General features: G+C 40.7%; 1 protein-coding gene across 6 annotated transcripts in view; it reads right to left on the reverse strand.

The window, feature by feature from the left end:
• ATG5 (autophagy related 5) overlaps positions 1-27393 on the reverse strand; it is a 100488-nt gene that overhangs the window by 13458 nt on the left and 59637 nt on the right. For 2 of the 6 annotated variants that reach the window (XM_060190694.1, XM_060190697.1), the window contains one exon: positions 1711-1906. The exons of 1 other annotated variant lie outside the window; for it this stretch is intronic. In XM_060190694.1, the coding sequence (XP_060046677.1) occupies positions 1711-1906 (196 nt within the window). Of the gene's footprint in view, positions 1-1710; positions 1907-25314; positions 25435-27393 lie in introns of those variants that run through there. 3 more of the 6 variants (XM_060190695.1, XM_007523925.3, XM_060190696.1) reach the window with 2 other exon arrangements.

Genomic DNA, 27393 nt, shown 5'->3' on the forward strand with positions numbered 1-27393 from the left:
ATGAGCCAGATGTGGTCTACACAGTATCCCAGCGGCAGGGAAAGGAGTGGATGGACGCGCGCCACATGCACTGCAGATGAAACCCAGGCGCCTTAAATTAAGTGAAGGAAGCAATGGGAATGGGCGTTAGTCTACTAATGTAACATTTCCAAAGAAGTGAGCCACTGAGACAGAAAGCTGACCAGTGCTCCCAGCAGAGGAAGAGATCAGCAGCAAACAAGCCGTCTCAATATAAACTGATTATTTATAATCAATTCAAGTTACTTATGTCAGGATTTAATGAAAATAGTGATAGAGTAACTTGGAAAATTGTGTAGATATATTTTCCCAGCATTGGAGATATTGCAAGACACCATAAGAAAAGAATGACATACAGACTAGCAGAGTCTAGTAATGATACCTCTACACCTTGCAAAATACACGTACAATCTCCTGAAAACGAGACCTGTTCCATTACAATTGATTTGAGTAGTTGCTAATGATCCCTTTCCTCAGTTCCTGTTGGCATTCCCCTCCTCCAGCTAGATTCAGGAAGGCCAGGAAAGCGGACAGAGTTGACTAGGAGGAAAAGAGTCACGCTGACAGACCAAATCTAACTTATTTTGAACTCCATATTCTTTGCTTTGTCATTTAGGCTGGAATGTCGATCTTCACTTCCCCCACCCCCAATTCTTTTTCTACTTCTACTTATTAGGCAAATTATTTCCTTAGATATACCGTGCTTGACCTGTTATAAGGCAGTCAGTTATAAATGCTTTTATTAACACTGCCATCACCCTGAGAGTGTTAGAAAGAAACATAGTGTTATCTACCTAACCATTATTTTTGTGTTTACTTATGCCCTACCACTTTCTCTGAAAGATCTAAAATGGCAAGTTTAAAACTTTTCGCCCCTATATAATAAATATAAATCTATGCAATATGTCAATATGACACCAAACTTTCTCCCCTTTGGATCAGAGTATAGGTCGTTCATAAAGTAGTGATCAAATCAGGGTACATCAACAGGAAGGGCCACATCCCCCCACCCCCACCCCCAGCTTCAGAGAATTGAATGACTAAAATACACTCATGCTGTGTTAGGCGAAAAAAGGGGAACAAATAATTCTATCCACATACTGCTCTCCAGTGCACACAAGCGTGTGCGTGTCAACAGTGGCTTTTGAGTTCAGAAGATATTTTATTGTTTTCTGTCTTCTTAGTGCTGCTTATGTTGTAGTTAAGAAAACAGAATTCAGAAATCTTTCTTCTTCCTTTCTTTCCTTCTTTTTCCCAACAGAAAACAATTTTAAACAAGGCTACAAAATGAAAACTATGAAAAAGAGAAAGTTCTGTTGTAATGTCAAAGCAATGTGGAGGAAAACATTAGAAAGCACTAAGTTCATATAAAATGTTTTCCCATTACTCAGTATTTTGAACTTTCAACTATCAGCCAACATATGTTTTCATCACCATCTCCTTACTCTCCGAGGATTAAGAAGCAATGAGAGATTAAAAGTATTAACCAGAACTACAACTGAAATACCCAGGGTACCAGTTATGTGATAAGGGGGAAAATTTAAAATAAAGTCTATTTATTTAATTAGTATTTAAATAGTGATTATTTTATTGGTGGTGATAATTCATAAAACAGTTAAGTGAAATATTAAGTAGTTCTGTTTCCAAAAAAAAAAAAATCTCCCTGTAAGAGAAAATACCTCCTCGACATACCCAAGAAGTGCTGTTTTGAATGAAGAATGAGCATCTTAGTGGCAAAGAGAAATGTTTTCACATTACTGATCATATCACCTTCAGGAGCAATGGCAGAAGGACAAACTTCTTTCAGGAGGTCTCCTAGTGTGTGCAACTGCCCATCTGCAGTCAGGGGACGAAAAAGTTTCTGAATGAAAGGTCTTTCTGTTGTTGTCTATTTGAAAAAGAAAGAAAGAGAGAGAAAGGCTGGCATTAGACCTTCTGGCATAGCACAATGAGCACTACATTGTACCAAAGATGTGGAACTGGAGAAGCACTTACTACAAAGCCAAGCAAATCTAATCACAAGCCAAGCAGATAGATTCGGAATATGCACCACTCTAAAAACAACCGTCGCAGACACTTCAGCTAAGACAAGGGCACTAAGAAGCAAGACAGGGGCTGCAAGATAGCTCACCTCAGAGCACACGCATTGTGACACACAGGAACTAGGTTCAAGTCCTCCTCAAGAACAAAAGAGGAGGACTTGAACCTAGTTCCTAGGAGATGGAGCAGTACTATCCTGTCTCCTCTTCCCTCCCTCTCTCTCTCTCTCACTCCCTTTGTCTCATCTAAAAAAAAAAAAAAAAAAAGGAGAGCCCACTGGGAGGGATGGCACTGTATAGGCTCTGTGAAGCCCAGGTGAAAACAGACAGCAAAATTAATTAATTGATTAATTAATAAGATCAACAGGACATTAAGAGCAAAGTACAACTAAATAAACCAACCTAGACTGAGTAAGATTTTTTTTTTAGTCAGCTAGAAAACACACTAAACTACTATTTAATTTCTTAGGTGTGATAATGGTTACAAGGAAGGTATCCTTAATAAATCCAGACTCGTGTATTTAGGGATTAGGTGCCCTGATGGGTGAAATATCTTCAAATGTTCTGGGAGGAGAAAGAGCAAATGTGGGAAACATTAACTACTAGTATGAAGGGTTTATGGTCTTAGTCGCCTTACGATTTTTCTCCGTTTAAAAATCTACAAAGGAGACACAATTTCCTCTGAAAATTGCTAGCAAAAAATATTATCAGAACTTCTTGCTAAGAACTTAAATCACTTTCAAAATTAAGTGACATTTCCCTAGGAGCATGATGAGTGTGATGGAAACCTCCTTGTGACACAGGGGCAGATGTTCTGGAATCAACTCATCTAGGAAGAGCTGAAATGTATGATGGCAGACCAGCCAGTGTCTTTGGGAATTCCGGACACTTAGGGCTGGGTGGTGGCGCACCTGGTTGAGCACACATGTTACAATGCACAAGGACCAAGGTTCAAGCCCCTGCCCATTTTACTGGATAGGACAGAGAAAAATTGAGGGGGGGAGGATGAAAAGGAGAGAGACAGACAAACACCTGCAGCCCTGCTTTACCACTCATGAAGCTTTCCCCCCTGTGGGGTGGGGGGGACCGGGGACTTGAACCTACTATCATCAGAGTAGCAATGAATAAATTATGAAAAAAAAAAAAAAAAACGAATAGAGACAGGCTATAGGGTTATGGATCAACCAGCCAACATCCACATCTAGCAGAAAAGCAATTACAGAAGGTAGAATTCCTTCCTTCTGCACCCCAAAAGGAATTTTGGTCCTTACTCGCAGAAGAGGGAATGTTGGGGAAGAGCCTCCTTCTGGACAGGGCTCTGATCAGTTTTCTGTAGCTGAGGTCTACTTGATGCTAAAAGACTATTAAAACCCAGCTGATGCTGTCATACTTATCGGCATGGGAACAAAGAATTATTCCAGGGATTCCAAATTAGTTATCCAAATTAATATCTGTAACACGCTTATGGGATTCGCTGTGGGGAGGAATAGCAACCCAGTATTGCCCAATACTATGAACATTCTTTAACTAAATTCTGGAGAATAATACATAAGAAAATTCTTACCAAAATTAAGAGTTTTCCTATAACAAAACACACACACATACTATTATTATTACTGTTATTTTGCCAGAGAACAGCTCGACTCTGGCTTATGGTGGTGCTAGGGATTGAACTTGGGAGCTCAGAGCCTCGGGCATGAGAGTCATTTGACAAACCCTTTATTTTGTATGACTCAAATACCCCAATGAAAACAATCTAACCAAGGCCTGTGAAGTGACATGGCAGCAGACAAGATACTATATCACTAAGATCAAGTTTGATTCTTATGAGTTAGTAAGGAACTTCCTGCAAAAACAAAAAAAGTCAAGGCAGTAGTTAAAAAATGCAGGTTTTCGAATCAGAAAGAAGTGGTTTCAAGTCCAGGCTCTCTCACTGGCAGGACCGTGGCCCTGATCACTTAGTTCTTCTTCAGCCTCAGTTTTCTCAAGTGTAAAATCAGAATGTGTATGTGTCCATATGTGTATACATACACATATGCATGAGTATAAATGGAGACGCTCATCTACACTGCAGCTTCTGAGATGAGAAAACACTTTCATGGTACAATCACAGTCCATTCAAACCCCAAAACATACCCTAAACCGTGCATCACCACAATCTACAGCTTTGGAACACAAATGAAACAGACACAAAAAAGTAACAGTTAAAAAAAATCAAGAACAGGGAGTCGGGTGGTAAAGCAATGGGTTAAGCACACATGGCTCCAAGCGCAAGGACAGGCGTAAGGATCCCAGTTCGAGCCCCTGGATCCCCACCTGCAGGGGAATCGCTTCACTGGTGGTAAAGCAGGTCTGCAGGTGTCTGTCTTTCTCTCCCCTTCTCTGTCTTCTCTCTGTTTCTCTCTGTCCTATCCAACAACAACATCAATAACTGTAACAATAAAACAACAAGGGCAACAAAAGGGAAAAATAAATAAATAAATATTAAAAAAAAAAAAAAACAAACCAAGAGCAGGGCAGAGGTAGATAGCAGAATGATTATGCAAAAAGACTCTCACGCCTGAGGCTCCAAAGTCCTAGGTTCAGTTCCCCGGCACCACCATAAAGCAGAGCTGAACAGTGCTCTGGTAAAATAAATAACATAAAAAAATTGAATATTTTAACACCTTTCTAAGCTAACAAGTTTTATTTTATTTTTGGTTTTGATCAACTTTCTGTAGGTGTGGTTTACTTGATGCTGAGACTATTAAACCCCAGCTAATGCTGTCTGTCATATTTATATCCACATGGGAACAATGAGTTATTCCAAGGATTTCAAATTAGTCTAGAATTTAATTCCAAAAGCGAGATTCTTGTAGTGAAATCCTGACAGAGTGTATCTCATCAAAATTAGAGTGTTTGCTCTGCAAACGATCCTATGACAATAAGACAAGCCAGAAACTAGAAGTGAGTACCTGTGAAAAGCATAGCTGGTAAAAAGCAGTGAAAAAGAGAAGAAACTAATTTGAAAATTGACACACATATTCACACACACAGAGATAAGTAAATTTAAAGAGTTTTGACATGTCTTTCACAGTCACAGTGCATGACTACAACTCACCAAAAACAGTGACAGCGGCCAAGTGCTGGTGAGCCTGTCAGGAAGATTGTTCACACCTCGATGGCAGAAATGTGAAACTGGGCGTTGGGTGTAGCACAGCGGGTTGAGCTCACGCGGCACAAAGCACAAGGACCGGCGTGAGGATCCTGGTTGGAGCCCCTGGTTCCCCACCTGCAGGGGGGTCGCTTCACAGGTGGTGAAGCAGGTCTGCAGGTGTCCGTCTTTCTCTCCCCCTCTCTGTCTTCCCCTCCTCTCTCTATTTCTCTGTCCTATCCAACAACAACGACATCAACAACAACAAGTACAACAATAAAATAAGGGTAACAAAAAGGAATTAAAAAAATATTTAAAAAAGAAATGTGAAATAATCTGATTCCTGGGAAGTGTGTATAATGATTTTTTTACAGAAGTAAATAATCAGCATGTGGCCCAACAAGTGTACCTTGAGCATTCCCAGAAAAATGCAAACTTATACTGACTGGTTTTTTATTTCCCTTTTTGCTGTCCTTGCTTTTTCTTATCATTGTTATGGTTATTATTATTGCTGTCGTTGTTTCCGAACAGGACAGAAATAGAGAGATGGGGAAGACAGAGAGGAGGAGAGAAAGACAGACACCTGCAGACCTGCTTATGAAATGGCACCCTGCAGGTGGGTATCCGGGGGCTCAAACCAGGATCCTTATACCGGTCCTTGAGTTTCATGCCATGTGCGCTCAACCCGCTGTGCTACAGCCCACCTACCCCCACCCTGCAAAAAAAAAAACCTTCTTATTTACAAATGTTCAAAGCAGCTTTACTCATAACACGTTCAAACTGAAGACAATTCTAATGTCTTTCAACTGGTAAATTGCTGAGCCATCTGAGGTATGCCCCACGCAGGGAATGCTACTTACCAACAGTAATAAACAGCTAAGAATACATGTTATAATCTGTGTGGCATTCAAGCAAAAACAAGCAAAAAATAAAAAAACAACCCTGAAAAGGTTACTTACTATGTGATCTGAATTACGTAACTATAAGAAATGAAAATATTTTACAAACAAAAAAAAAATTAGTGGTGGTGAAACAGGTGGTCATAGCTGTACGGACACTGTGAGAGGTGGCTTGCTTTGAAATAAACTGATGAAAAAGGAGTAAGGTCTGCGCGCTGTCAGTTTTCTGGTCATGATACTGGACTACACTCAGATAAGATGCCACCAGTGGGGGAGACCAGATGCAAAGTACAGTCCTTTCTATGCTATTTCCTACAGCTGCACTGGAAAATGATTAAGTGTCCATTCATGGGAGTCGGGTGGTAGCGCAGCGGGTTAAGCACACGGGGCGCAAAGCCAGAGGACCGGTGTAAGGACTCTGGTCCGAGCCCCCGGCTCCCCACCTGCAGGGGAATCGCTTCACAGGTGGTGAAGCAGGTCTGCAGGTGTCTGTCTTTCTCTCCCCCTCTCTGTCTTCCCCTCCTCTCTCCATTTCTCTCTGTCCTATCTAACAACGGTGACATCAACAACAATAACTACATCAACAATAAAGGCAACAAAAAGGAAATAAGTAAGTGTCCATTCAGTTTGAGTCAATGCCTCACAAGTATCGATAGCAAGTGCCTGACAAATACTGTCACTGTTCGTACTAGATGTGACTTGAGATTCAGCAGAGATGCATGAAACACTAGTGCGTATTTTGTATTTGATCATAATACAAAATCATGGATGCTGATCTGAAAGTAAACCAGTTACATGTAGCATCCGTAATGATTCTGTTGGTTGGATCACGTATGTTGTGTCTGTATCGAGTGTGAATTAGAAATGTTCTGTGAAAGATGATAATTCATAGCTGTAATGGTACATGCCTGATTCACCGATCATGGCATCAATGAAAAAAGTGATTAAAATTCATGACAGAAGGAATAGGAGGTAGCACGCCCACTAGAATGCACACGAGACCAAGCCCACCAAGCTGGGTTCCTGCCACAGCAGGAGATTTCATGAACAATGGAACAGAGCGGCAGGTTTCTCGCTCTTCTTCACACTTTCTCTCTCATACTCTATCAAATCAGGAAGGGAGGAAGGAAGGAAGGAAGGAAGGAAGGAAGGAAGGAAGGAAGGAAGGAGGGAGGGAGGGAGGGAGGTAGGGAGGAAGGGAAGAAGGGAGAGGCCACAGGGAACAGTATAGTTATGCAAGCATGATAAACTTAACGGCCAAAAGCAAAGCTATGAAAAAAACAATTCCCGGCAAGGGGTCTAGTTTGTTAAAACACCTTGGAAAATCTGGACGGAGATCCTAGTAGCAATAACTAGAGATCTGAATCCCCACAGACTGAATCTGTGCTGCCGTTTGCTGAAGCCCTCTTTAAGCGAGCATTTTCTGTTTGGCTGTGTTGAGGAGATTTTATGCGACTGTACATCCGACACACTCTCAAGCACAGCCGTACGCGTCTGCTCTGTGAGTCTTCTCCATGTGTCACTCACATTATCTGACTCCCATCAGCCGCTTACGTCCGTCCTAGGAGCTCCACAGGAGTTCCCAGGTGCTGACAAAGTGAGCTCCCCTGCAGCCTGGGAGGTGACTAGAGCAGGAGCTGCTGCAGGCAGGCATCGCACATGCCAGAGTGATGCCGGCTCCTGTTCTCTCTCTCTAAATGCGTGCATGGCCGCCTCCCTCTTTCTCTCATTAATACAACTTTATTTATTTGTCTATTGCCACCGGAGTTACCACTGGGGCTCCGTGCCAGCACCAGCTCCCACCTTCTCCTGGCAGAAGTTCTCTTCCTTTCCCTTCTTCCTTGCTTCTCTTTTCTTTCTATTTGATTGGATAGAACAGAGAGAAATTGAGAGTGGAGGGGGCGAGAGAGGGAGAAAGACACCTGCAGACCTGCTTCACCGCTTGTGAACCATCTCCCCTGCAGGTGGGGAGTGGGAGAAACTATCATTTACAACGTCAATAAAATTCAGATCACTATAAGCATGTTGTCTGTGTATAAATTCTATCTCCGGGGGGTGGAGGAGACAGCGTAAAGATTATGCAAAGACTCTCATGCCTGAGGCTCCAAAGTCTCAGGTTCAATCCTCCGCACCACCATAAACCAGAGCTGAGCAGTGCTCTGATGTTTCTCTCTCTCTCTCTCTCTCTCTCTCTCTCTCTCTCTCTCTCGGCATTTCTCTCACAAATAAAATAAATAAAAAAAATTTTTTTTAATTTCTATCTCCAATATCAAAAATATCACCATGGGGGCCAGGCGGTGACTTGATTAAGCGCTCACATTACTGTGCTCAAGGACCCAGGTTCAAACCCCTGGTCTCTACCCGCAGGGAGAAAGCTTCATGAGAGGGGAAGCAGGGCTGCAGGGAGGTGTCTCTCTGTCCCTTTCCCTCTCCCTCCTCTCTCAATTTCTATCTCTAATAATAAATAAAAAGATTAAAAAAACATCTTCACCATGTTACCATGGTTACCAAATGATGAAAACTGAGTGACTTATTATATAGAGAGCATTAGTTCAAAAACCGCACAGAATCACTGAGTTGCTGTTTGTCCGCTATTAGTGCTAGAAGCTATTACAGCAATACAGAGATAACATATTCCAATGAAAATTGTATTTACTTTATTTATAAGAATTTTTTTTTGAGATTGCTTAACAATAACACACATAAATTAACAACAAAACTAAGAACTGTCCCAGTACCTAGGTCCACATTCTCCGGCCAATGACTAGAGGGCAGGAGTAGGTTATATCAGAAACCTTCCTTCTCTCTCTCCACACTTAAAAAGTACCGTGCCGGGTACCCTCTGCTAGTGGGTGCAGAGATGAGTGCACACGGAGCACAGTGCTGACTGGCAACAGGAAAGCACACAGAATGCAGAGAGACCTGAGAAACTAAATTTAACTCTGGACTTCTTTTTTCTTTGGGGAGGGGTAAGTTAAGAACAAAACCAAGAATACACACACACACACACACACACACACACACACACACACACCAAAATCATAAGTGGCTACATAATTTCATTTTCTAAGATTGGAAGATACCAGTTAGTACAAAGTAAAATATGTTAAGTGTGGTAGAATAAAAAATATTAAAATCGGGAGTCGGGCTGTAGTACAGCGGGCTAAGCGCAGGTGGCGCAAAGCACAAGGACCGGCATAAGGATCCCGGTTCGAACCCCGGCTCCCCACCTGCAGGGGAGTCGCTTCACAGGTGGTGAAGCAGGTCTGCAGGTGTCTGTCTTTCTCTCCTCCTCTCTGTCTTCCCCTCCCTCTCTCCATTTCTCTCTGTCCTATCCAACAACAACAACAACAATAATAACTACAACAATAAAACAGCAAGGGCAACAAAAGGGAATAAATAAATAAAATAAAAATTAAAATCATGGGGAGTTTCAAAAAAAGGATGAAAACAAAGGAATACAGAAGACTTTCAATCTTCCAAGTGTATAATAAAGAAAACGGAGGCCCCCCACTCCCCAACTCTTCATCTGACCTACTCCAGCCTTTATTTAGGTTCATGATTAGTCAACAACTTGTTTGGCTTTATATGTAAACTCTGTTTTCAGCCACCAGGTTCCAGATGCTAACATGATGCCAACCCAACTTCCCTGGGCAGATGACCCCACCAATGTGTCCTGGAGCCCTGCTTCCCCAGAGTCCTGCCCCACTAGGGAAAGAGAGACAGACAGGCTGGGAATATGGATCAACCTGTCAACGCCCATGTTCAGCAGGGAAGCAATTACAGAAGCCAGACCTTCCACCTTCTGCATCCCATAATGACCCTGGGTCCATACTCCCAGAGGAATAAAGAAAACAAAAGCTTCCAATGGCACAAAGCACAAGGACCGACGTAAGGATCCCGGTTCGAGCCCCCGGCTCCCCACCTGCAGGGAGTCTCGCTTCACAGGAGGTGAAGCAGGTCTGCAGGTGTCTGTCTTTCGCTCCTCCTCTCTGCCTTCTCCTCCTCTCTCCATTTCTCTCTGTCCTATCTAACAACAATGACATCAATAATAACTACAACAATAAACCAAGGGCAAAATAAATAAATATATTTTTAAAAAGCTCCCAATGAAGGGGATGGGATACGGAATTCTGGTGGTGGGGACTGTGTGGAGCTGTACCCCTCTTATCCTATGGTTTTGTCAGTGTTTCCTTTTTATAAATAAATTTTTTAAAAAAGAAAGGGGGCGTGTGCGTTAATGGTTCACAGTGCAGCTGCTGGCACACATGTACAGTCTGACACTTGTGTACGGCGGGTGTCGGCAGGACACACTCAGTCCAGCTCTGGGGCCTGCCCGCCGTCACACACGAGGGCCCGCTACCCTCTCCATTCCTGCTCCCCCCAAAGGGCTCTGTTTTGTGGTGCGCCACACACCAAACCCAAGCTCCACTCTGTGCTTACCCTTTCTGTCCTTTAGGCCACACCTACAGGAAAATTATCTGGTGTCTGTCTTTCTCTCTTTGACTTGTCTCCGCTAACACGATGCCTTTCAGTACTTTTAAAAAATGTGGCAGGAATACAGTAATTTCGGGCCGAGTGCAGCACTGCTCCTTCTGTCTCACATGCACCCGCAGTCAGAGGAGCGTGGGGATTAAGAGAACCTGTGGAAAATGGCGGGTAGGGGACAGAAGGCGGCTGGAACTGTGACATGCAAACCTTTATGTGCTGAGTGGGATGAATCAGCAAGCTTGCCTGGTATCCCAGTTCACAACACGACTGCAGTCCCGAATACACCCTATATTCTTTACGCATCTAGTTCTCACTTTTAAGACAGGTAAAACACGTCTCTTTGAACGAGTGTTGTGCAAATCAAGTCAGATGACGTCATCTGAACACCTGATGCAACCAGAGCTCAACACTGTGATCACTGTTCTCATTCCCTCACGTAAGCCACAGTTACGAGGTGCTGCCAAAGAAAGTCACACTGCTTAGTCGTTAGATGACCAATTAGAGAGAGAATGAAAAATGTTACTCAACCATTAGTTTCCTTTGAAGTTCTGGAAATTAGAATACGTGACAAAAAGAAAACAGCTGTTTACACAGGACATGCTACCAGACTTCAACAATGGTATATAGTTCGTGCTTCAAACGGTCACGTGCATATTTGGTCTGAGAAGCACTCATGCATGTCAAGTTTTGTATCACGTGCCACTCAAAAGAAGCCTCATAATAAGATTTGTTTAAGAATATACACAATTACAATAGTTCATTAAGTAAAAAAGAACAGACCATTTTCAAATTAATGCTTTTAGACCTTCACAGTAAACAGTCCTTTTAGTGTTGGAACATGGGGGGAGAGGGAAGGAGAGGGGAGGGGATTGTTTGGACCACTAATCAAACTACTTTTATCCTTTATGGAGGGAAACAGGAGACTCAGAAATAAGTACTTTCTGTAGTTATGCTCCAGAGACTGAAGCCCACTTTTAATATTCCCTCCAACACTAGAAAATAATAATTACCATCTTAAAAGCCACCATTATTATCGGCAGGGACAGTTAATCCTTAAAATAGTAGTGTCTTAATTGAGACTCTGATTAAATGAAAGCTCTCCTCGGAATTATATCCACAGTATCTGGTTTGAGGTTTGCATTATGTATTATTAAAATGATTATGTTTATCATAATTCTGTCTAGACAATGCCAAACACATTTGACATACGTAGATGAGACAAATTTTCTTCAAATTTGTGTAACAGTTTTTGCCTTCCCGTATCATTTCATTGAATGAAACATATTACAAGGGAGTGATATTTCACCCTACTCGTGGTTAAGAGCAATTTGATGATGTTTATGGACCAATTTATGAAAGCCATATTACTTTGATTATTTTTATCTGAAATTGTCAGCTGGGTGGACATATAAGAATCTGTAAAAGTGCTATGAATAATGTTTTTGGTAAGAGTTATCTTACTTCCTTGAAGGTTTCTTCTTCAAAGATTTCAAAACCATACTAAGAGAATCACAGATTAGATTGCACTATCTATAGTAGCTTTAAAACATCTTTGCAGCCCAGAAGGTAGGATAGTGGATAAAAGCACTGGACTCTCAAGCATGAGGTCCTGGGTTCAATTCCTGGCATATGCATGCAAGGGTGGTGCCCTGGTCCTCTCCTCCCTCTCTTGTTGATTAAAATCTAAGTGGCTTCAGAAGTCAGTGGCATTCCTCTATGCAAACACTAAGCTAGAAGAAATGGAAATCCAGAAATCTATTCCTTTTACTACAGCAACAAAAACAATAAAATATCTAGGAATAAACCTAACCAAAGAAGTGAAAGACTTGTATACTGAAAATTATGAGTCACTACTCAAGGAAACTGAAAAAGACACAAAGAAGTGGAAAGATATTCCATGTTCATGGGTTGGAAGAATTAACATCATCAAAATGAATATACTACCCAGAGCCATCTACAAACTTAATGCTATCCCCATCAAGATCCCAAGCACATTTTTTAGGAGAATAGAACAAATGCTACAAATGTTTATCTGGAACCAGAAAAGACCTAGAATTGCCAAAACAATCTTGAGAAAAAAGAACAGAACCGGAGACATCACACTCCCAGATCTCAAACTGTATTATAGGGCCATTGTCATCAAAACTGCTTGGTACTGGAACATGAATAGACACACTGACCAGTGGAATAGAATTGAGAGCCCAGAAGTGAGCCCCCACACCTATGGACATCTTATCATTGACAAAGGGGCCCAGACTATTACATGGGGAAAGCAGAGTCTCTTCAACAAATGTTTGTTGGAAACAATGAGTTGAAACATGCAGAAGAATGAAACTGAACCACTGTATTTCACCAAATACAAAAGTAAATTCCAAGTGGATCAACTATCAGATACTTAGAGGAAAATATTGGCAGAACTCTTTTCTGCATAAATTTTAAAGATATCTTCAATGAAACAAATCTAATTACAAAGAAGATTAAGGCAAGTATAAACCTATGGGACTACATCAAATTAAAAAGCTTCTTCACAGCAAAAGAAACCACTACCCAAACCAAGAGACCCCTCACAGAATGGGAGAAGATCTTTACATGCCATACATCAGACAAGAGTTTAATAACCAACATATATAAAGAGCTTGCCAGACTCAACAACAAGACAACAAATAACCCCATCCAAAAATGGGGGGAGGACATGGACAGAATATTCACCACAGAAGAGATCCAAAAGGCTGAGAAACACAGGAAAAAATGCTCCAAGTCTCTGATTGTCAGAGAAATGCAAATAAAGACAACAATGAGATACCACTTCACTCCTGTGAGAATGTCATACATCAGGAAGGTAACAGCAGCAAATACTGGAGAGGGTGTGGGGTCAAAGGAACCCTCCTAACACTGCTGGTGGGAATGTAAATTGGTCCAGCCTCTGTGGAGAATAGTCTGGAGAACTCTCAGAAGGCTAAAAATGGACCTACACTATGATCCTGCAATTCCTCTCCTGGGGATATATCCTAAAGAACACAACACATCCATCCAAAAAGATCTGTGTTCACATATGTTCTTAGCAGCACAATTTGTAATAGCCAAAACCTGGAAGCAACCCAGGTGTCCAACAACAGATGAGTGGCTGAGCCAGTTGTGGTATATATACACAATGGAATACTACTCAGCTGTAAAAAATGGTGACTTCACTGTTTTCAGCCGATCTTGGATGGAGTTTGAAAAATTCATGTTATGTGAAATAAGTCAGAAACAGAAGGATGAATATGGGATGATCTCACTCTCGGGCAGAAGTTGAAAAACAAGATCAGGAAAAAAAAACAGAAAACACAAGTAGAACCTGAACTGGAATTGGCATATTACACCAAAGTAAAAGACTCTGGGGTGGGGGTGGGGGTGGGGGGGAGAATACAGGGCCAAGAAGGATGACAGAGGACCTAGTGGGGGTTGTATTGTTATATGGGAAACTGGGGAAGGTTATGCATGTACAAACTACTGTATTTACTGTTGAATGTAAAACATTAATTCCCCAATAAAGAAATAAAAAAAATGGTAAAGGTTGAAAAAAATAAAATCTAAGTAGCAAGAAGAAACATATGAACAAAATATCATGCTAAAATTTGGAAGAGTTAAAGTTCTGTTTCCTTGGTGATCAGTTTCCTTGGTGATCCTTTTGTCTAGACAACTTTTTCAAAACGGGGCTAGGAATTAGTGAAATTCTATAATGAGCTACAAAGGTCCTCAGCACTCTGAGCAAGGCCTGTAGGGTTTTTTTTTTAATCAGCTACACTTAATGTGTAAAATATATTATTAGTTTACATACATAAAAATCCTCTCTTAGTGCATAGTTTATGTTGCTTTTGACAAACGCATCCCAGTTGTGTAACCTCCACAACCCAAATTGTAAATACATGTATGTGATAATACGAAATGGAAGTCAGCACACACACGTCTGACACTATTAGTGATCTGGGAGACACGATTCAAAGCCCAACCGACAGCACAGCGTCACACACACTTAGAACAACTAGAAAAGGACAGGAAATAAGAAGTGTTGGGAAAGACGCGAACAAACTGGAGCCCTCACACTTTGGAATAACCTGGAAATTCCTGGCACAGTTATACATGGAACCAGCATATAACATCATCAAGCCGTTATCTGCCTAAGGAGTCAGAAAAGCGGGCGGGGGGCGGGGGGAGATGGAGGGTAGATAGCACAATGGTTATGCAAACAGATTCTCATGCCTGAGGCTCTGTCAAGTCCCAGGTTCAATCCCCCATATCACCATAAGCCAGAGCTGAGCAGTGCTCTGGTGTAAAAAAAAAAAAAAAGAGAGAGAGAGAAAATATCTGTTCAAGGGGCCAGGAGGAGGTAACACACTCTGTAAAGCACATCACCATGCATGAAGGCCCAGGTTCAAGTGCCCGGTCCTGCTCTCCTCTGGGGAAGCTTCATCAAAGTGGTGCTCTATTCCTCTCCGTCTGTTTCTCACATACTGTGAAAAGTTATATATATGTATATATATATATGTATGTATATCCATCCACACAAGATCTTTTATTTTAATTGCCACTAGGATTATCACTGGAGCTCAGTGCCTGCATGAGGAATCCATGGCTCCCGGTGGCCTCTTGGTATTGTTAAAGAGACAGAAAAATGCAGAGGGAAGGAGGAAAGAGGGGCACCGGGAGCTTCATCACTGGGGAAGCCTCCCCTCAGTAGGAGGACCAGGCACTGAAAGCATTCTCTATAAAAAAAAAAATTAAAAAAAATCAGGCCTGAGTGGTGGTGCACCTGGGTTCGAACCCCCGTCCCCACCGACGGGGAAAGCTTTGTGAGTGGGGAAGCAGGGCTGCAGGTCTCTCTCGGTCTCTCTCCCTCTCTACCACCCCCATCCCTCTCGGTTTCTGGCTGTCTCTAGCCAATAAATAAATAAAGATATTAAAAAGTTAAATAAATAAAATAAAGTAAAATAATTTTTTAAAAAATCAGTGACAAGCACCCTTTGCAAAGGGAAACTTTATAGCTTCAAAATTATACCTCAATAAAGGTGCTATTAAAAAATTTAAATAATGCAAAAAGTTATGGCATGTGATGAGATGGAGTCCTTCTGCAGTGTTAGCCCAGATTCATCTAAGCTGTTTATTTCATAAATGTTTAAAAGTAATAATCATACACCTCTCATTTTTACAAGTTAGACTAAACGCCTCCAAATTAGTATGGCTCTGAGGTCAATTCCTGCTTCCTCAGGAAAATGACAGCGCCGAGATCAGGTGCGTTCAGGGGAGCAGCTGTAGGTGCTGGGCACAGAACTGGGTAGCAAGTAGTGATGTGAGTTAGAAACACTAGCACCCTGAACTCTGTATCTGGTTCATTAAAGGGGGGGGGAGTCTTACTGACAAACTGCTCATAGACTGATTCTGTCTACTGTTTCTGATACCTCCCAGGTCCTCTTCATCCTCTAGTCAAGAGTCAAGGAATTCCTCCTCTTCCTCCCTCGCTCACTAAGAAGCCCGCCTGAACCACTAAGCCTGAAGTGGAGAGGAGGAGCTCTTCAGTGACTGAGACTCTCCCCCTCGCAGATTCCTGAGTTAGGGCCTGGAGAGATACTCTAGATATAGCTGAGTGTTTACAGTACTGATCTCATAGTTCTGTTTTATTAACTACTGCACTGTCTGTAATACAAAGCTTAGTGTTTTGAATTCAGGTCTCCCCTCCAAGCACTAACCAGGCCTGACCCTGCTCAGCTTCCGAGATCGGGCATGTTCAGGGCAGTATGGCCGTAGACTAATTCAATCTCCATAAAAATTCAAATTTTGGAAATATATATATGGGGGAGGGAGAGTACTGTCTATTGGAGGGAAAGTGGGATGTATGCCAACTGTATCTGTTGTCAGGATTATCATTCACCAGTTCAGAAAAATGAGTTTCTTTTCCGTAGTATTTTATAGTCACATTGCTATTTAATGCACTTAGGTGGTAATCTGAATATAATATTCTAAAAAGATGATTTACATCAAAGATTTAAAATCTATCTATTTCAGAAACAGAAATCGAGACTGTGTCAAGGGGCTGGTCAAGAGGCGTCCTTCTCAAAGATTCACCAGCAAGAGGATAGATTGTGGCTAAAAGTTATCATCTCTGTACTTACTCTAAAGCCATCCTAGGAACCAGGTCTTAAAAGATGATAAACCTGGCCTCATGAATTAGTTATCAAACTACAAAGCCAGTGGAAGTGCAATGGTCCATGTCAAATACAGTGCTATCAGGAATTTAAGCAGGTTTAGTATTCCCCAGAATTAATGATAATGAAAGGAAGCCTTTCAAACTACAAAGAACATGAACTACAATGTTTGATGTGAGCTATATCAAAACACTCCAAAGTCATAAAACTCTTCAATTACATGTGCGAGAGCTTCAGGAGGACATGGATGTCAAAAGGTTTTCAATGTGTTGAAGAGGAAGACCAAATTTGTTTGTTCTACTCACTCCAGCAAGGATTCCTCAAACAATGTACAAACCAGAGTTCCAGTCACACTCTGATGCGTAGCTCCTTTTGAAAGCTGCTCTACCCTGTTTTATATGAAGCATCCGTAGCTGCCATGAGCACCTACTGCAGAGTGTGGATGCTGCGTGACAGAAGCAGACGTCAGAACTGCCCCAAGCTGACGCTAAGGTACTTTAAACATGTGTACACAGAGTCAGGCATTAGCTCTGACTTACTTCTTAGAAGTAACAGATAATTACCCTCATCGCCATGAAAAGGACTTTAAATGTAAGCTAATAGATGTAGTTTTCCTTCGGCAAAGCTCTGCTTTTATAAATAAACTTTCATTAAAATAGGAAATGCTTTATCTACTATATAGTAAAAACACTTTTCAGACTAGTGAGGCAGAGAAAGAACTTTGGGGAGGAGGAAAATTAGAACAGAACGATGAAGAAAAAGGAAGGAGGAAAAGAAAGAAAATACTGGAAGGACAGAAGGACCACTGAAACATATGATCACTTTCAAATTTTAAACTAGATGAAACACTCCCACACACAAAGATGACCAACATCCTTCTTATCTGTGCTTTGAAAAAGTTGAATCAGTACGAGGTCAAGAAGCACTGCAGTGAATTCTAGACTCTTCAACTCTGAAGACATATTTAGACATTTATTTTAGGGGCTGGGCTGTGACACATCTGCTTAAATGCACATGTTACCAAGCGCAAGAATCCAGGTTTGAGTCCCGCTCCCCACCTGCAGGGGGTATCTTGCTTCATGAGTGATGAAGCAGGTCTGCAGGTGCCTCTCTCTCTTTCTCCCCCTCTCAATTTCTTTCTGTTCTAATTAAAAAATACATACATACATACATAAGGAAGGGAAGGAAGGGAGGGGAGGGAAAAAGAAAACCAGCCGTTGGGAAGAGTGGATTTGTAGTGCAGGCACCAAGCCCTAGTAATAACCCTGGTGGCAATTAAAAAAAGGACTATAAGCACTCTAGTCTGGCATGTGCAGTGCTGGGAACTGAACAGAGGACTCCGTGCCCATGCCACCTCCACATTCTACCCACTGAGTCACTTCTACAGCTGCATTATGTTCAATACAAGTCGAATCTCTACACTTCAACTGCATTTATGATGATATGTTTGAAGTTTAATATGGCAGGGAGCAGGGTTAAATGAAGTTCAGTGACAGGTAACATGCACTAGTTTGATTTCTCAAAGTTTCACACACATTAACTCAGCCCAACACCTGAAATGGAAATCCATCAGTGAACCCAATAATCATTTGAAATTCTCTCCTTAATACACACATAATTTCACAAATAGTACAATTTAAATGAACTTCAATTTTGCACACAATTGTGTGACGACAAACATAGGCAGACACGCTGCTTTCCTGAAGCAATCACACCCAGGGGAGATGAATGTTCGAGTACAGTTCCTGAATGGAGGTTCAGTGCTGAGAACTGAACTGTGCCCAGTCATAACCCCACTGGCAGAGGCATCTCTCTACTCCCAGCTCCTCTCAGTAGCACACTCTGACAGTGGCTCTTTGAACCAGCATTCATTTTCCCTTAAATTTACAGCCTTTCAGAAAGCAGCCTTCTGAGAGGTAAAGCCTGATGAAGACAAGTTATTCTGTAAAAATTCCAAGGTATTTACTTTGGTGGTGGGTGCGGTGAGTTGCATGCACATATATATAGTGTGAAACTATACCCCTGCAATCTTATAACTTTGTAAACCAACACCAGATCACTAATAATAAGAAATATTAAAAAAGGAAATATTTAAAATGTTCCAAGTTAGCAAAGTAAAATAATGTAACTGGATAATTATACTTACCTGAAAATCACTATTTTATATAACAGTCTGTACAAGAAATTACACTGAAGATTTAAAATGTTTCAAACTTGTATTTATATCTAGAGATGACAATATACTCCACATGTGTACACACACACACACCTATCTGTATTTATAAAACTGCCCTGGCACTTGTCTTTTAAAAGAATCTATATATTATGAAGCAAAAATTACATCATAAAACCTTTAAAACTAAAAACAGAAGTTAAACTAATATTACATAAGCCAAGTATGCCTCAATGAACACACACCTATGAGAAGAATAAAAAAAATTCCAAGGTAAGTGATCTAATAGTTGAAGAACAATACTTCATAAAAAATTCCAATACTAAGCTATAAAGTGCCAAACATTTTTTTTTTTCAAACTCAGACCAGAAATAAAGAAGCATATTGTAGATTAAAGAGAAATTTACACTGGTTTTTTCTACACATGTAAATTCCCATATGATCATTCTGCATGTTACTTATTTGAAATTATTAGTAAGTAATTATTTTAAAAATATGAGTAACTAAACCAAAAGTCAACTGTCATATTTACCCAAAAGAAGGAACCACTACCAAGAATCAAAGCCTAGTAATTCTGCTCTTAAGAGACAGGTGTTGTGTGTTCTGGCATGTTATATGAAAATCACTTATGAGAAGAACAGAAAAAAATCAGAAGGTAGTTTTCATTATTGAAATAGATAAGTGAGTAAGCAAATTGTCTTGCACCATGAAATTGTAGAGAGAACAAATGACACTCTACAGTATATTATTTCAGGGTGTGGGCATTCTGTGGAAAGAAAAGGGACTGAAAGAGAAATGTGAGTGTCACAAAAAAGATCAATTTGTGTCACCAAGATCCTTCTGAATAAGGCTGAAGGAATGAATACTCTTTAGACAGGGGGAAAAGTGGAGGCTTGCAACTGCCAAGACCTTACTGTCCCTGCAGGAAATTAGGACACAGAGTCCATGACAGCCAAGGGGAGAGGAGAAGAATGGAAGCCATCAGAGTAGCGATACCGGCTAGTCCCAAGGCACAGGACCACATGTTTGGCACATAGTCCCAGGGCACAGGACTGCACGTTTGGCACACAGTGCTCAGCTGCTGATACTTTTAAGAAGCTGATTCTGAGGCGCCCTAATAAACAAATAATCAACTGAAGATTAAATCTGATCTAAAAATATTTTCTTAGTAGTGGTATATACTTTGATCGTATTTTGTGATGTAAATACGACTGAGTACTTAAGTGTGACACAGCTCTATTTTCATTTAGCTAACAGCTGGAACCTTTAAAGCCACCTCACATTTAATCTAAGCTCTTGTCAAAGTTCAAATTGCACTCTAGGGAGACTGAACTCTATCCATATTTTCAAAGAGGCATTAAGGAGGTAAATCTATTAAAAGGAGAGAAAACACACACACCCCCTAATAATTTAGAGTAAGGTATTTTAGAATATTATAATAAAACACTCTCCTACCACCACCAAAACTTTCTCTGTGGATGGAGTTTAAACATCCTGTTTAGTGAAATAATTAAGAACATCTTATTTCAGCCATTTCTCTTAAAACAAGGTATTTAATTACCCTAAAGTGGAATTCATTCTGTCCCTAGTTTGAGCTCATGTTTAATGTGATCACCAAAAATTGCTAAAGTAGTAGTTGGAAATAGAACATTCTGCAAATTACAAAAGGGAAACCACAAGATTCTAGCTATCTGCTTCATCTCTTCAACCTAAAGGGAGGATATTATGTTTTTACTTTTTGTCCATGCAGTTTTCTCTATTAGAAGAAAAAAAAATTAAAGCAGGAAGTAACAAAAAGGGTGGAGTAATAAGCTTGGTGTTTGTGAAAACTGGAAAACAGTCTCAAACAGAAAGTTACAATAAAAAAAAAGAGAGAAGTAAGAAAATAAAAGTGATAGGTTTACCAGTATATCAGACAAGAAAAACAATGACTAAGATAGCGGCTCTGTGTCCAACGGGCAAGTTTCAATAACCCACTTGTATCTTGATTATCATACACAGACAATGAGGACAGTACCAGCACTTAGCTTCAAACACTTTAGTGAAGACAAAGTGAGACCTATTTAAAGTACTATCTGCATGGGATAAAGTGTTGGAACATTAGCTAATATTTGTCCGTAGTTTAATCATCAGAAATTCTTCAACCTTGAAAATACGAGATGTAAGAAGTAAGCTTAGTGTAACAAATTATCACTAAGAAAACACCCACTTCCTTGAACACTTGTATAGTAGGCTTGAGGTAACACCATTAATGACATACTTTGATTTCTCTCACAATTAATTATGTATATTTGCCATCAGATTTCATGCATAATTTTCTAATAAATACAAGAACATGTTTTAAAGGTCCTAGCAAATATCTGACTTTAACTACAGCTTAAAAAAAACCAGCAAACCAATTGCTTCAAAAAGTTCCCATTCCTACCTATGACAATTATTTTAAAATATACATGCCAAATAAGTTTATAATTAACAGCCGCTTGCATTTTTTCAAAGATCCACATAGGAAGCAGCTGAAGTTTAAAACTACCTCAGAAAGTAAGTGGATGGCTTATTTAGCGAGAAGAATCAAAACTTGCTGTGTTGGGCTGCCCCCTAGAGGTCTCGGCTTGACTGTTTCTTTTGAAAGTCGCACGAATCGCATTCAAGTTTTCCGGTAAGATTAATAGCAAAGCAAACCATTCTTCATCCACTCTAGATGGAAACAGTCTCTGAGAAACACCCCTACAGGGAAAACTAACACCACTCCTTGTCCTCTGAGGATCTGGAGATTCCCCCCCTCTTTTTTGTATAAGTTCTTTTCATGAGGGGGGGGGGCGCTGGGTGACTGCAAGGTTTGCTGATGGCAGTATCTGAAAACTCCATCTGCCATAATAAGTAGCAGATGGTCAATCTTTTAAAACTAACATTCAGGAAAAGGAGAAATGACTTCTCCATGGGATGAAGAGCTGAGACGCACATGGGAAAACCAAGACCAAGGATTTCAAAGGAGGAGTATTCAGTCAGTATTGAAACAGTCGGAGCTACTCCCAGGAGAAATGAGCAGCACAGGAAAAACAAAACACTGAACATATTCTCGAGGACAAAACACGACGGCCGGCGTATGGCTATGGCTTAGGGAAACCAGAAGTGTCGGAAGTCAGTGCAAATAGCAAGGGGATAAATGCAAATGCTTCTGGTACATTACATCGTACAGTTCTAAGAAACTGACCAAAAACGATCCCAACGTGTTAAATCTAGGGACTTGAGGGAAAATGGTCAAATATATACATGCATATATGGAACTGAAACTGAAAGAATCAGTTACACAAGAATTTGGTAGTGATGAGAGAAAAAAATTTGAAGGGGACAGATAGAACTTCACAGAGAAAGCTGTGCTAAGATCAGAGCCAAACTGAAAATGCTCTTCCTTCACTCAGAGTGATTATTTGCCAGTTAGGTTCCACCGGCCGCACAAAGTAAAAGAGCTTGGGTGGCATGGTGAGTTCTCCTTATTGCTGACAAAAATAATTCACATAAAATCTCAGTCATGTGTCAACAGCTCTGAATAATAGTAAGTGCAAAATGATTTGCAAGTCATTTTCCTACACACTGGGCACTTCACTGGGAAGATTCATCAGTTTCCTTAACGACTCTGAAATAGTACCGCGCTGTTTTACTGGTGATGACACTGAGGTCGTGAGGTGTCAGGCGAATGCCCCAAATCACACACTCATTATATTAATCAGTGTTACAGAATTAATTTTCACAAATTTTTCAAAGCTTTTTATCAGAGAATCTGTGAGGAAAAATTAAAAGTATCAAGAAAGTGCAACTTTAGCAAAAAGTAAGCGGCTGTAAATATCCATGTTCTTAGGCAAGTAAGTTACATTTTTACACTCTGAAATAATTAGAAAGAACTGATTACAAAAAAAACCCTCAGTATTCTCTTTTTCAAATCTTCTACAAAATGTACCTTTTTATACTTGAAAGTTATAAATAATTAAAAATTGTGGGGTCATCAGTGATAGAACTCAAATATTCTCTCGCCATAAAAGCAATAATACTAGCAAAACAAAAAGCTGTAAATATCTGACTCAGAGGCCCTAGTGGGGCTTGTATTGTTAAATGGGAAACTGGGGAATGTTATACATGTACAAACTATTGTACTTACTGTTGAATGTAAAACATTCATTCCCCAATAAAAAAAGGAAAAAGAAAAAATCTGAATAGATGTATTCAAGTAAGCTATTGAATTAAGTCATCTTAAAAATTCACAAAGAAAATTTAAGACCAGATGACTTCAAAGGTGAATTCAACCAATTCTTTCAATGTTTAACATCAACTATATACCAACTCATCCAAAACTAAAGAAGGAAACACTTTTCAGCTGATCTGTAAGGCCAGTAATAACCCTGGTATCTACTGACGGCTGGGCCTAGGCATGATGCAAAGAGATTTTTCCTGCTGGCAGCTCAGAGGTCCCAGGTTCAGTTCTCTGCACCAACATTAGCCAAAGCTGAGTGAAGCTCTGGTAAAACAGACAAACCACACTAAAAACCACTGATGATGAAAATACCAACAGTCCTTTTAGGACTGACACAGAAGAGGAGCAAGCCATTGCCACCAAACAGGTCAGATACGATGACCCAAAGGCAACCATCATTTTAAGATCCTCAGGACTCCCCTAACTCTCCCCACGCCATAGTCTGATTATTTAACTTATAAATGTATAATTCCAAGTGTAATAAACTGTTTCGATATTAAGAATTATTAGCCTAACCTTTCCATCCTTACCTACAATTTCCCTGCTGCCTCTTTCTTAGTAATTCACCTCCTCAGACAATTACTTTGTCGCTTTTTTTTTCTTGTTCTACCTTGCTATCTTTTTAAATAAGTAAGCTTCCAACTAATTTCAGAAAATCATCTGAGATCACTGAAAGACGTGGCATAAAAAAGAAAACCTTTAAGTGAAACCAAACTAAATAAAAAAAACTGTGGACTTAATTTCTAATCAATCAATCAATCACTCACTGAACAAATCAATTTATAAAATATGAGCCTCATACGCAACTCCGGAATTCCTCGGCAAAGTTCAGATGACAAAGTAGGGGTTCCTTTCTCACATGTGCACGACTATTCTGAGGGAGACCTGCACTCCGGCCCTGTTTCACTGCTCACTGAGTATCTGGTCATTCACACTCACTATATAAAAAAAACAACTGTCTGGGAGTCGGGCGGTAGCAGCGGGTTAAGCGCACGTGGCGCAAAATCCAAGGACCGGCGTAAGGATCCCGGTTCGAGCCTCCAGCTCCCCACCTGCAGGGAGTCGCTTCACAGGCGGTGAAGCAGGTCTGTAGGTGTCTGTCTTTCTCTCCCTCTCTCTGTCTTCCCCTCCTCTCTCCATTTCGCTCTGTCCTATCCAACAACAACGGTATCAATAACAACAATAACTACAATAATAAAACAAGGGCAACAAAAGGGAATAAATAAATATTAAAAAAATAATAACTGTCCAAGGGACCAGGCACACCTGGTAGAGCAGACATGGTACAATGCTCAAGGACCCAGATTGAAGCCCCCGTCCCCACCTACAGGGGAAGCTTCACGGTCAGTGAAGCAGTGTTGTAGGTGTTTCTCCCTCTCAAGTTTCTTTCTGTCTCTATCAAATAAATGAATAAACGATAAAGTAAAAAAAAAAAAAACTGAAAGAGAATTGTCCAATCTGCACAGAGTGTCAGAAAGCTCCAGTGAGGAAATACGCAGACATCTTATAAAATACAAGATATATTTGGAGTGCAAATGTGACTTGTTAGAATCCCCTGTTTATTTCTACAACTATAAAGCACAATGGTGCAGAATGCTATTTCCTCACAGAAAAACCAGCCCCAATTTTTATATTAAGAAGGCCCGATGTGGACATTACAGTAGAGTTACGAGGCCAGAATGATCATCATTTTCTAGACTACAAGAATGTCCTCAGCCTGTTCATGATAACTTGCAGAACTGGGCATCTACTGTACGTAAGGCATTGTGAGGGGCGAGCAGAGGAAAGGACAGCACACAGCATGCTTCTGCTGTCTTGTGTTCACCGAAGAATTCTCCTTACACGTTTACTATGGGTCAGATACTGAGGAGCAAAATTCACTTTACAAACTGACGTCAGATCAACATCTACATAAAAAGATGAAAATAGATCATATTACAGTCCAATACTTTATCCACTCCGCCAGGCTACAAATCTTGCTTTGTTAAGCACAAAGCATAATCCTGACAGGCTTCCACCATAGCTAGGAGTGAATTAAGTGTTAGACACCATTCCCTCAAAAATTACCGGAGTAATTTGACATGACAAACAATACTAATACCTATACACAGAAGGGATCCTTGCATAAGCACGGCCCAAATTCCTGCTTCAGTCCACCGTCTGCCCAGTCTCCAGTTTCACGAGCAGTGGAGCAGTACTACAGGTATCTCCCTTTCTCTCTATCTTCTCCCCTCTCCATTTCTCTGTCTCTGTCTGAAAGAAGGAAGAGAAACATGACTGCCAGAAGCAGGTAGACTTGCCGTACATGCATCGAGCCCCCGCCCCCGCAATAACCCTAATGGCAAGAAAACTGAGAGGAAGGAGAAATGAATCAAAAACTCCGAAAGGAAATTAACTAGACCTGGCCAAAAAAACATGCATCACCGAGTGCGTGTGTGTGTGCGTGCACACACTCTATTCTTGCTGGGGCTTAGTGCTTGCACAACTCTACTGTCCCCAATGGCTCTTCTTTTCTCTAGACAGCGGATAGGAGAGAGAAGGAGACCACAGCACCACTTCACCAACCATGAAGCTACTATCTCCTTGCAGGTGCGCTCCCAAGTGGCTCCCCGGGGCTCAAACTCACGTCCTTGCACATGGTAATCTAGATGACAAAATATTAAATCCATGTAAGTGAATATGAGACACTAGAAAGAGATGTCTACTAGAACAATCATTATTCAATACTATCTTGAAAATGGAATAATAGCAGTGCAATAAAGAAAAAGAAATGGTTGATAAAATAGTGGGAAGAGGTATTCTGGGGGTGATGGTATAAAAAATAACTAGAAATGGAAATCAAATAAGGGGGAAAAAAAAACCTATAAAAATACCCAGAAATAAATTGAGTAAATTTTAAAATATACATGGAGCATAAATCAGAGTCAAACTGCTGGCTCATCCCAAAGACACTGTGGGCTTAGTTCAAGATCACGGCTATAAAACCAGTCACATGAACCTGGCTTCCTCTTGCTGACACGATACTGCATTCTATTAACTACGAGGTTGCATTCTATCTTTAAAAGAAAAAGTACCAATCTTAACTTAAAAACATTCAATTAGGGGCCGGGTGGTGGCGCGCCTGGTTGAGCACACATGCTACAGTGTGCAAGGACCCAGGTTCCAGCCCCAGGTCCCCACCTGCAGGGGGAAAGCTTTGCGAGTGGTGAAGCAGGGCTGCAGGTGTCTCTGTCTCCCTTCCTCTCTGTCTCCCCTTCTCCATTTCTAACTGTCTCTATCCAATAAATAAATAAAGATAATAAAAAAAAACCATTCAATTGGAAATACGTACTAACCATTATTTAAGCCTCTAGCAAGTCATATGTATACAGGGGTTTTTGGATTATTTTTGCTGCTGGAGGATCTTTAGGGGGAAAAAAAAAACAGTATCAGGGCTAGCAGTAGCACACCTGATGGAATACACATGCTACAATCTGCAAGGTTCCAGGTTCAAGCTCCTGGTCCTCACCTGCAGGGGGGATGAAGCTTTTCGGTGGTCAAGCAAGACTGTAGATTATCTTTCTCTCCCCCTCTTTATCTCCTTCTCTTCTCTTGATTTCTCTTTATATCCAATAAATACATAAATAAAAAAATTAAAAAAGAGAAAGAAGCCTAGAATGTTCCTAGCTATGACCATGAAACTCGAGCTCAGACTGACAGGGATGCAGGGGTTACACAGGCTCCTGTGCTGAATATGGGCCCCTTATCAGATCGATGGAATTTACAGTGAACGATATTTATACACTTTCCCCATATTTGGGAGCTACTCTCTTCCCTGATCCAGATTTCTAGTCCTATTTCCAACTCTGACACCATCTCCCCAGACAATAACCTTGGGTCCACCTGCATGTTAGCTGTCAGGCTCAGGCAAAAACTAGTAAGGTCATAGGCCCCTGGGAACAGACCTAAAATAGACCTACTAGCTTTTTCCGAAGTGGAGACCCCAAATCTCTTCTGAGATATCCTTGCCTTTAGGTTCCTATTAAATAATTTGTTCTGCTTTATATCTTTTTTCACTTCTTTTTAAAAATATTTATTTATTCCCCTTGTTGTAGTTATTACTGTTGTTATTGATGTCGTTGTTGTTGGATAGGACAGAGAGAAATGGAGAGAGGAGGGGAAGACAGAAAGGGGGAGAGGAAGACAGACACCTGCAGACCTGCTTCACCACCT

The sequence above is a fragment of the Erinaceus europaeus genome, chromosome 4, assembly GCF_950295315.1.
Source record: "Erinaceus europaeus chromosome 4, mEriEur2.1, whole genome shotgun sequence".
Taxonomy (NCBI): Eukaryota; Metazoa; Chordata; class Mammalia; order Eulipotyphla; family Erinaceidae; genus Erinaceus; species Erinaceus europaeus.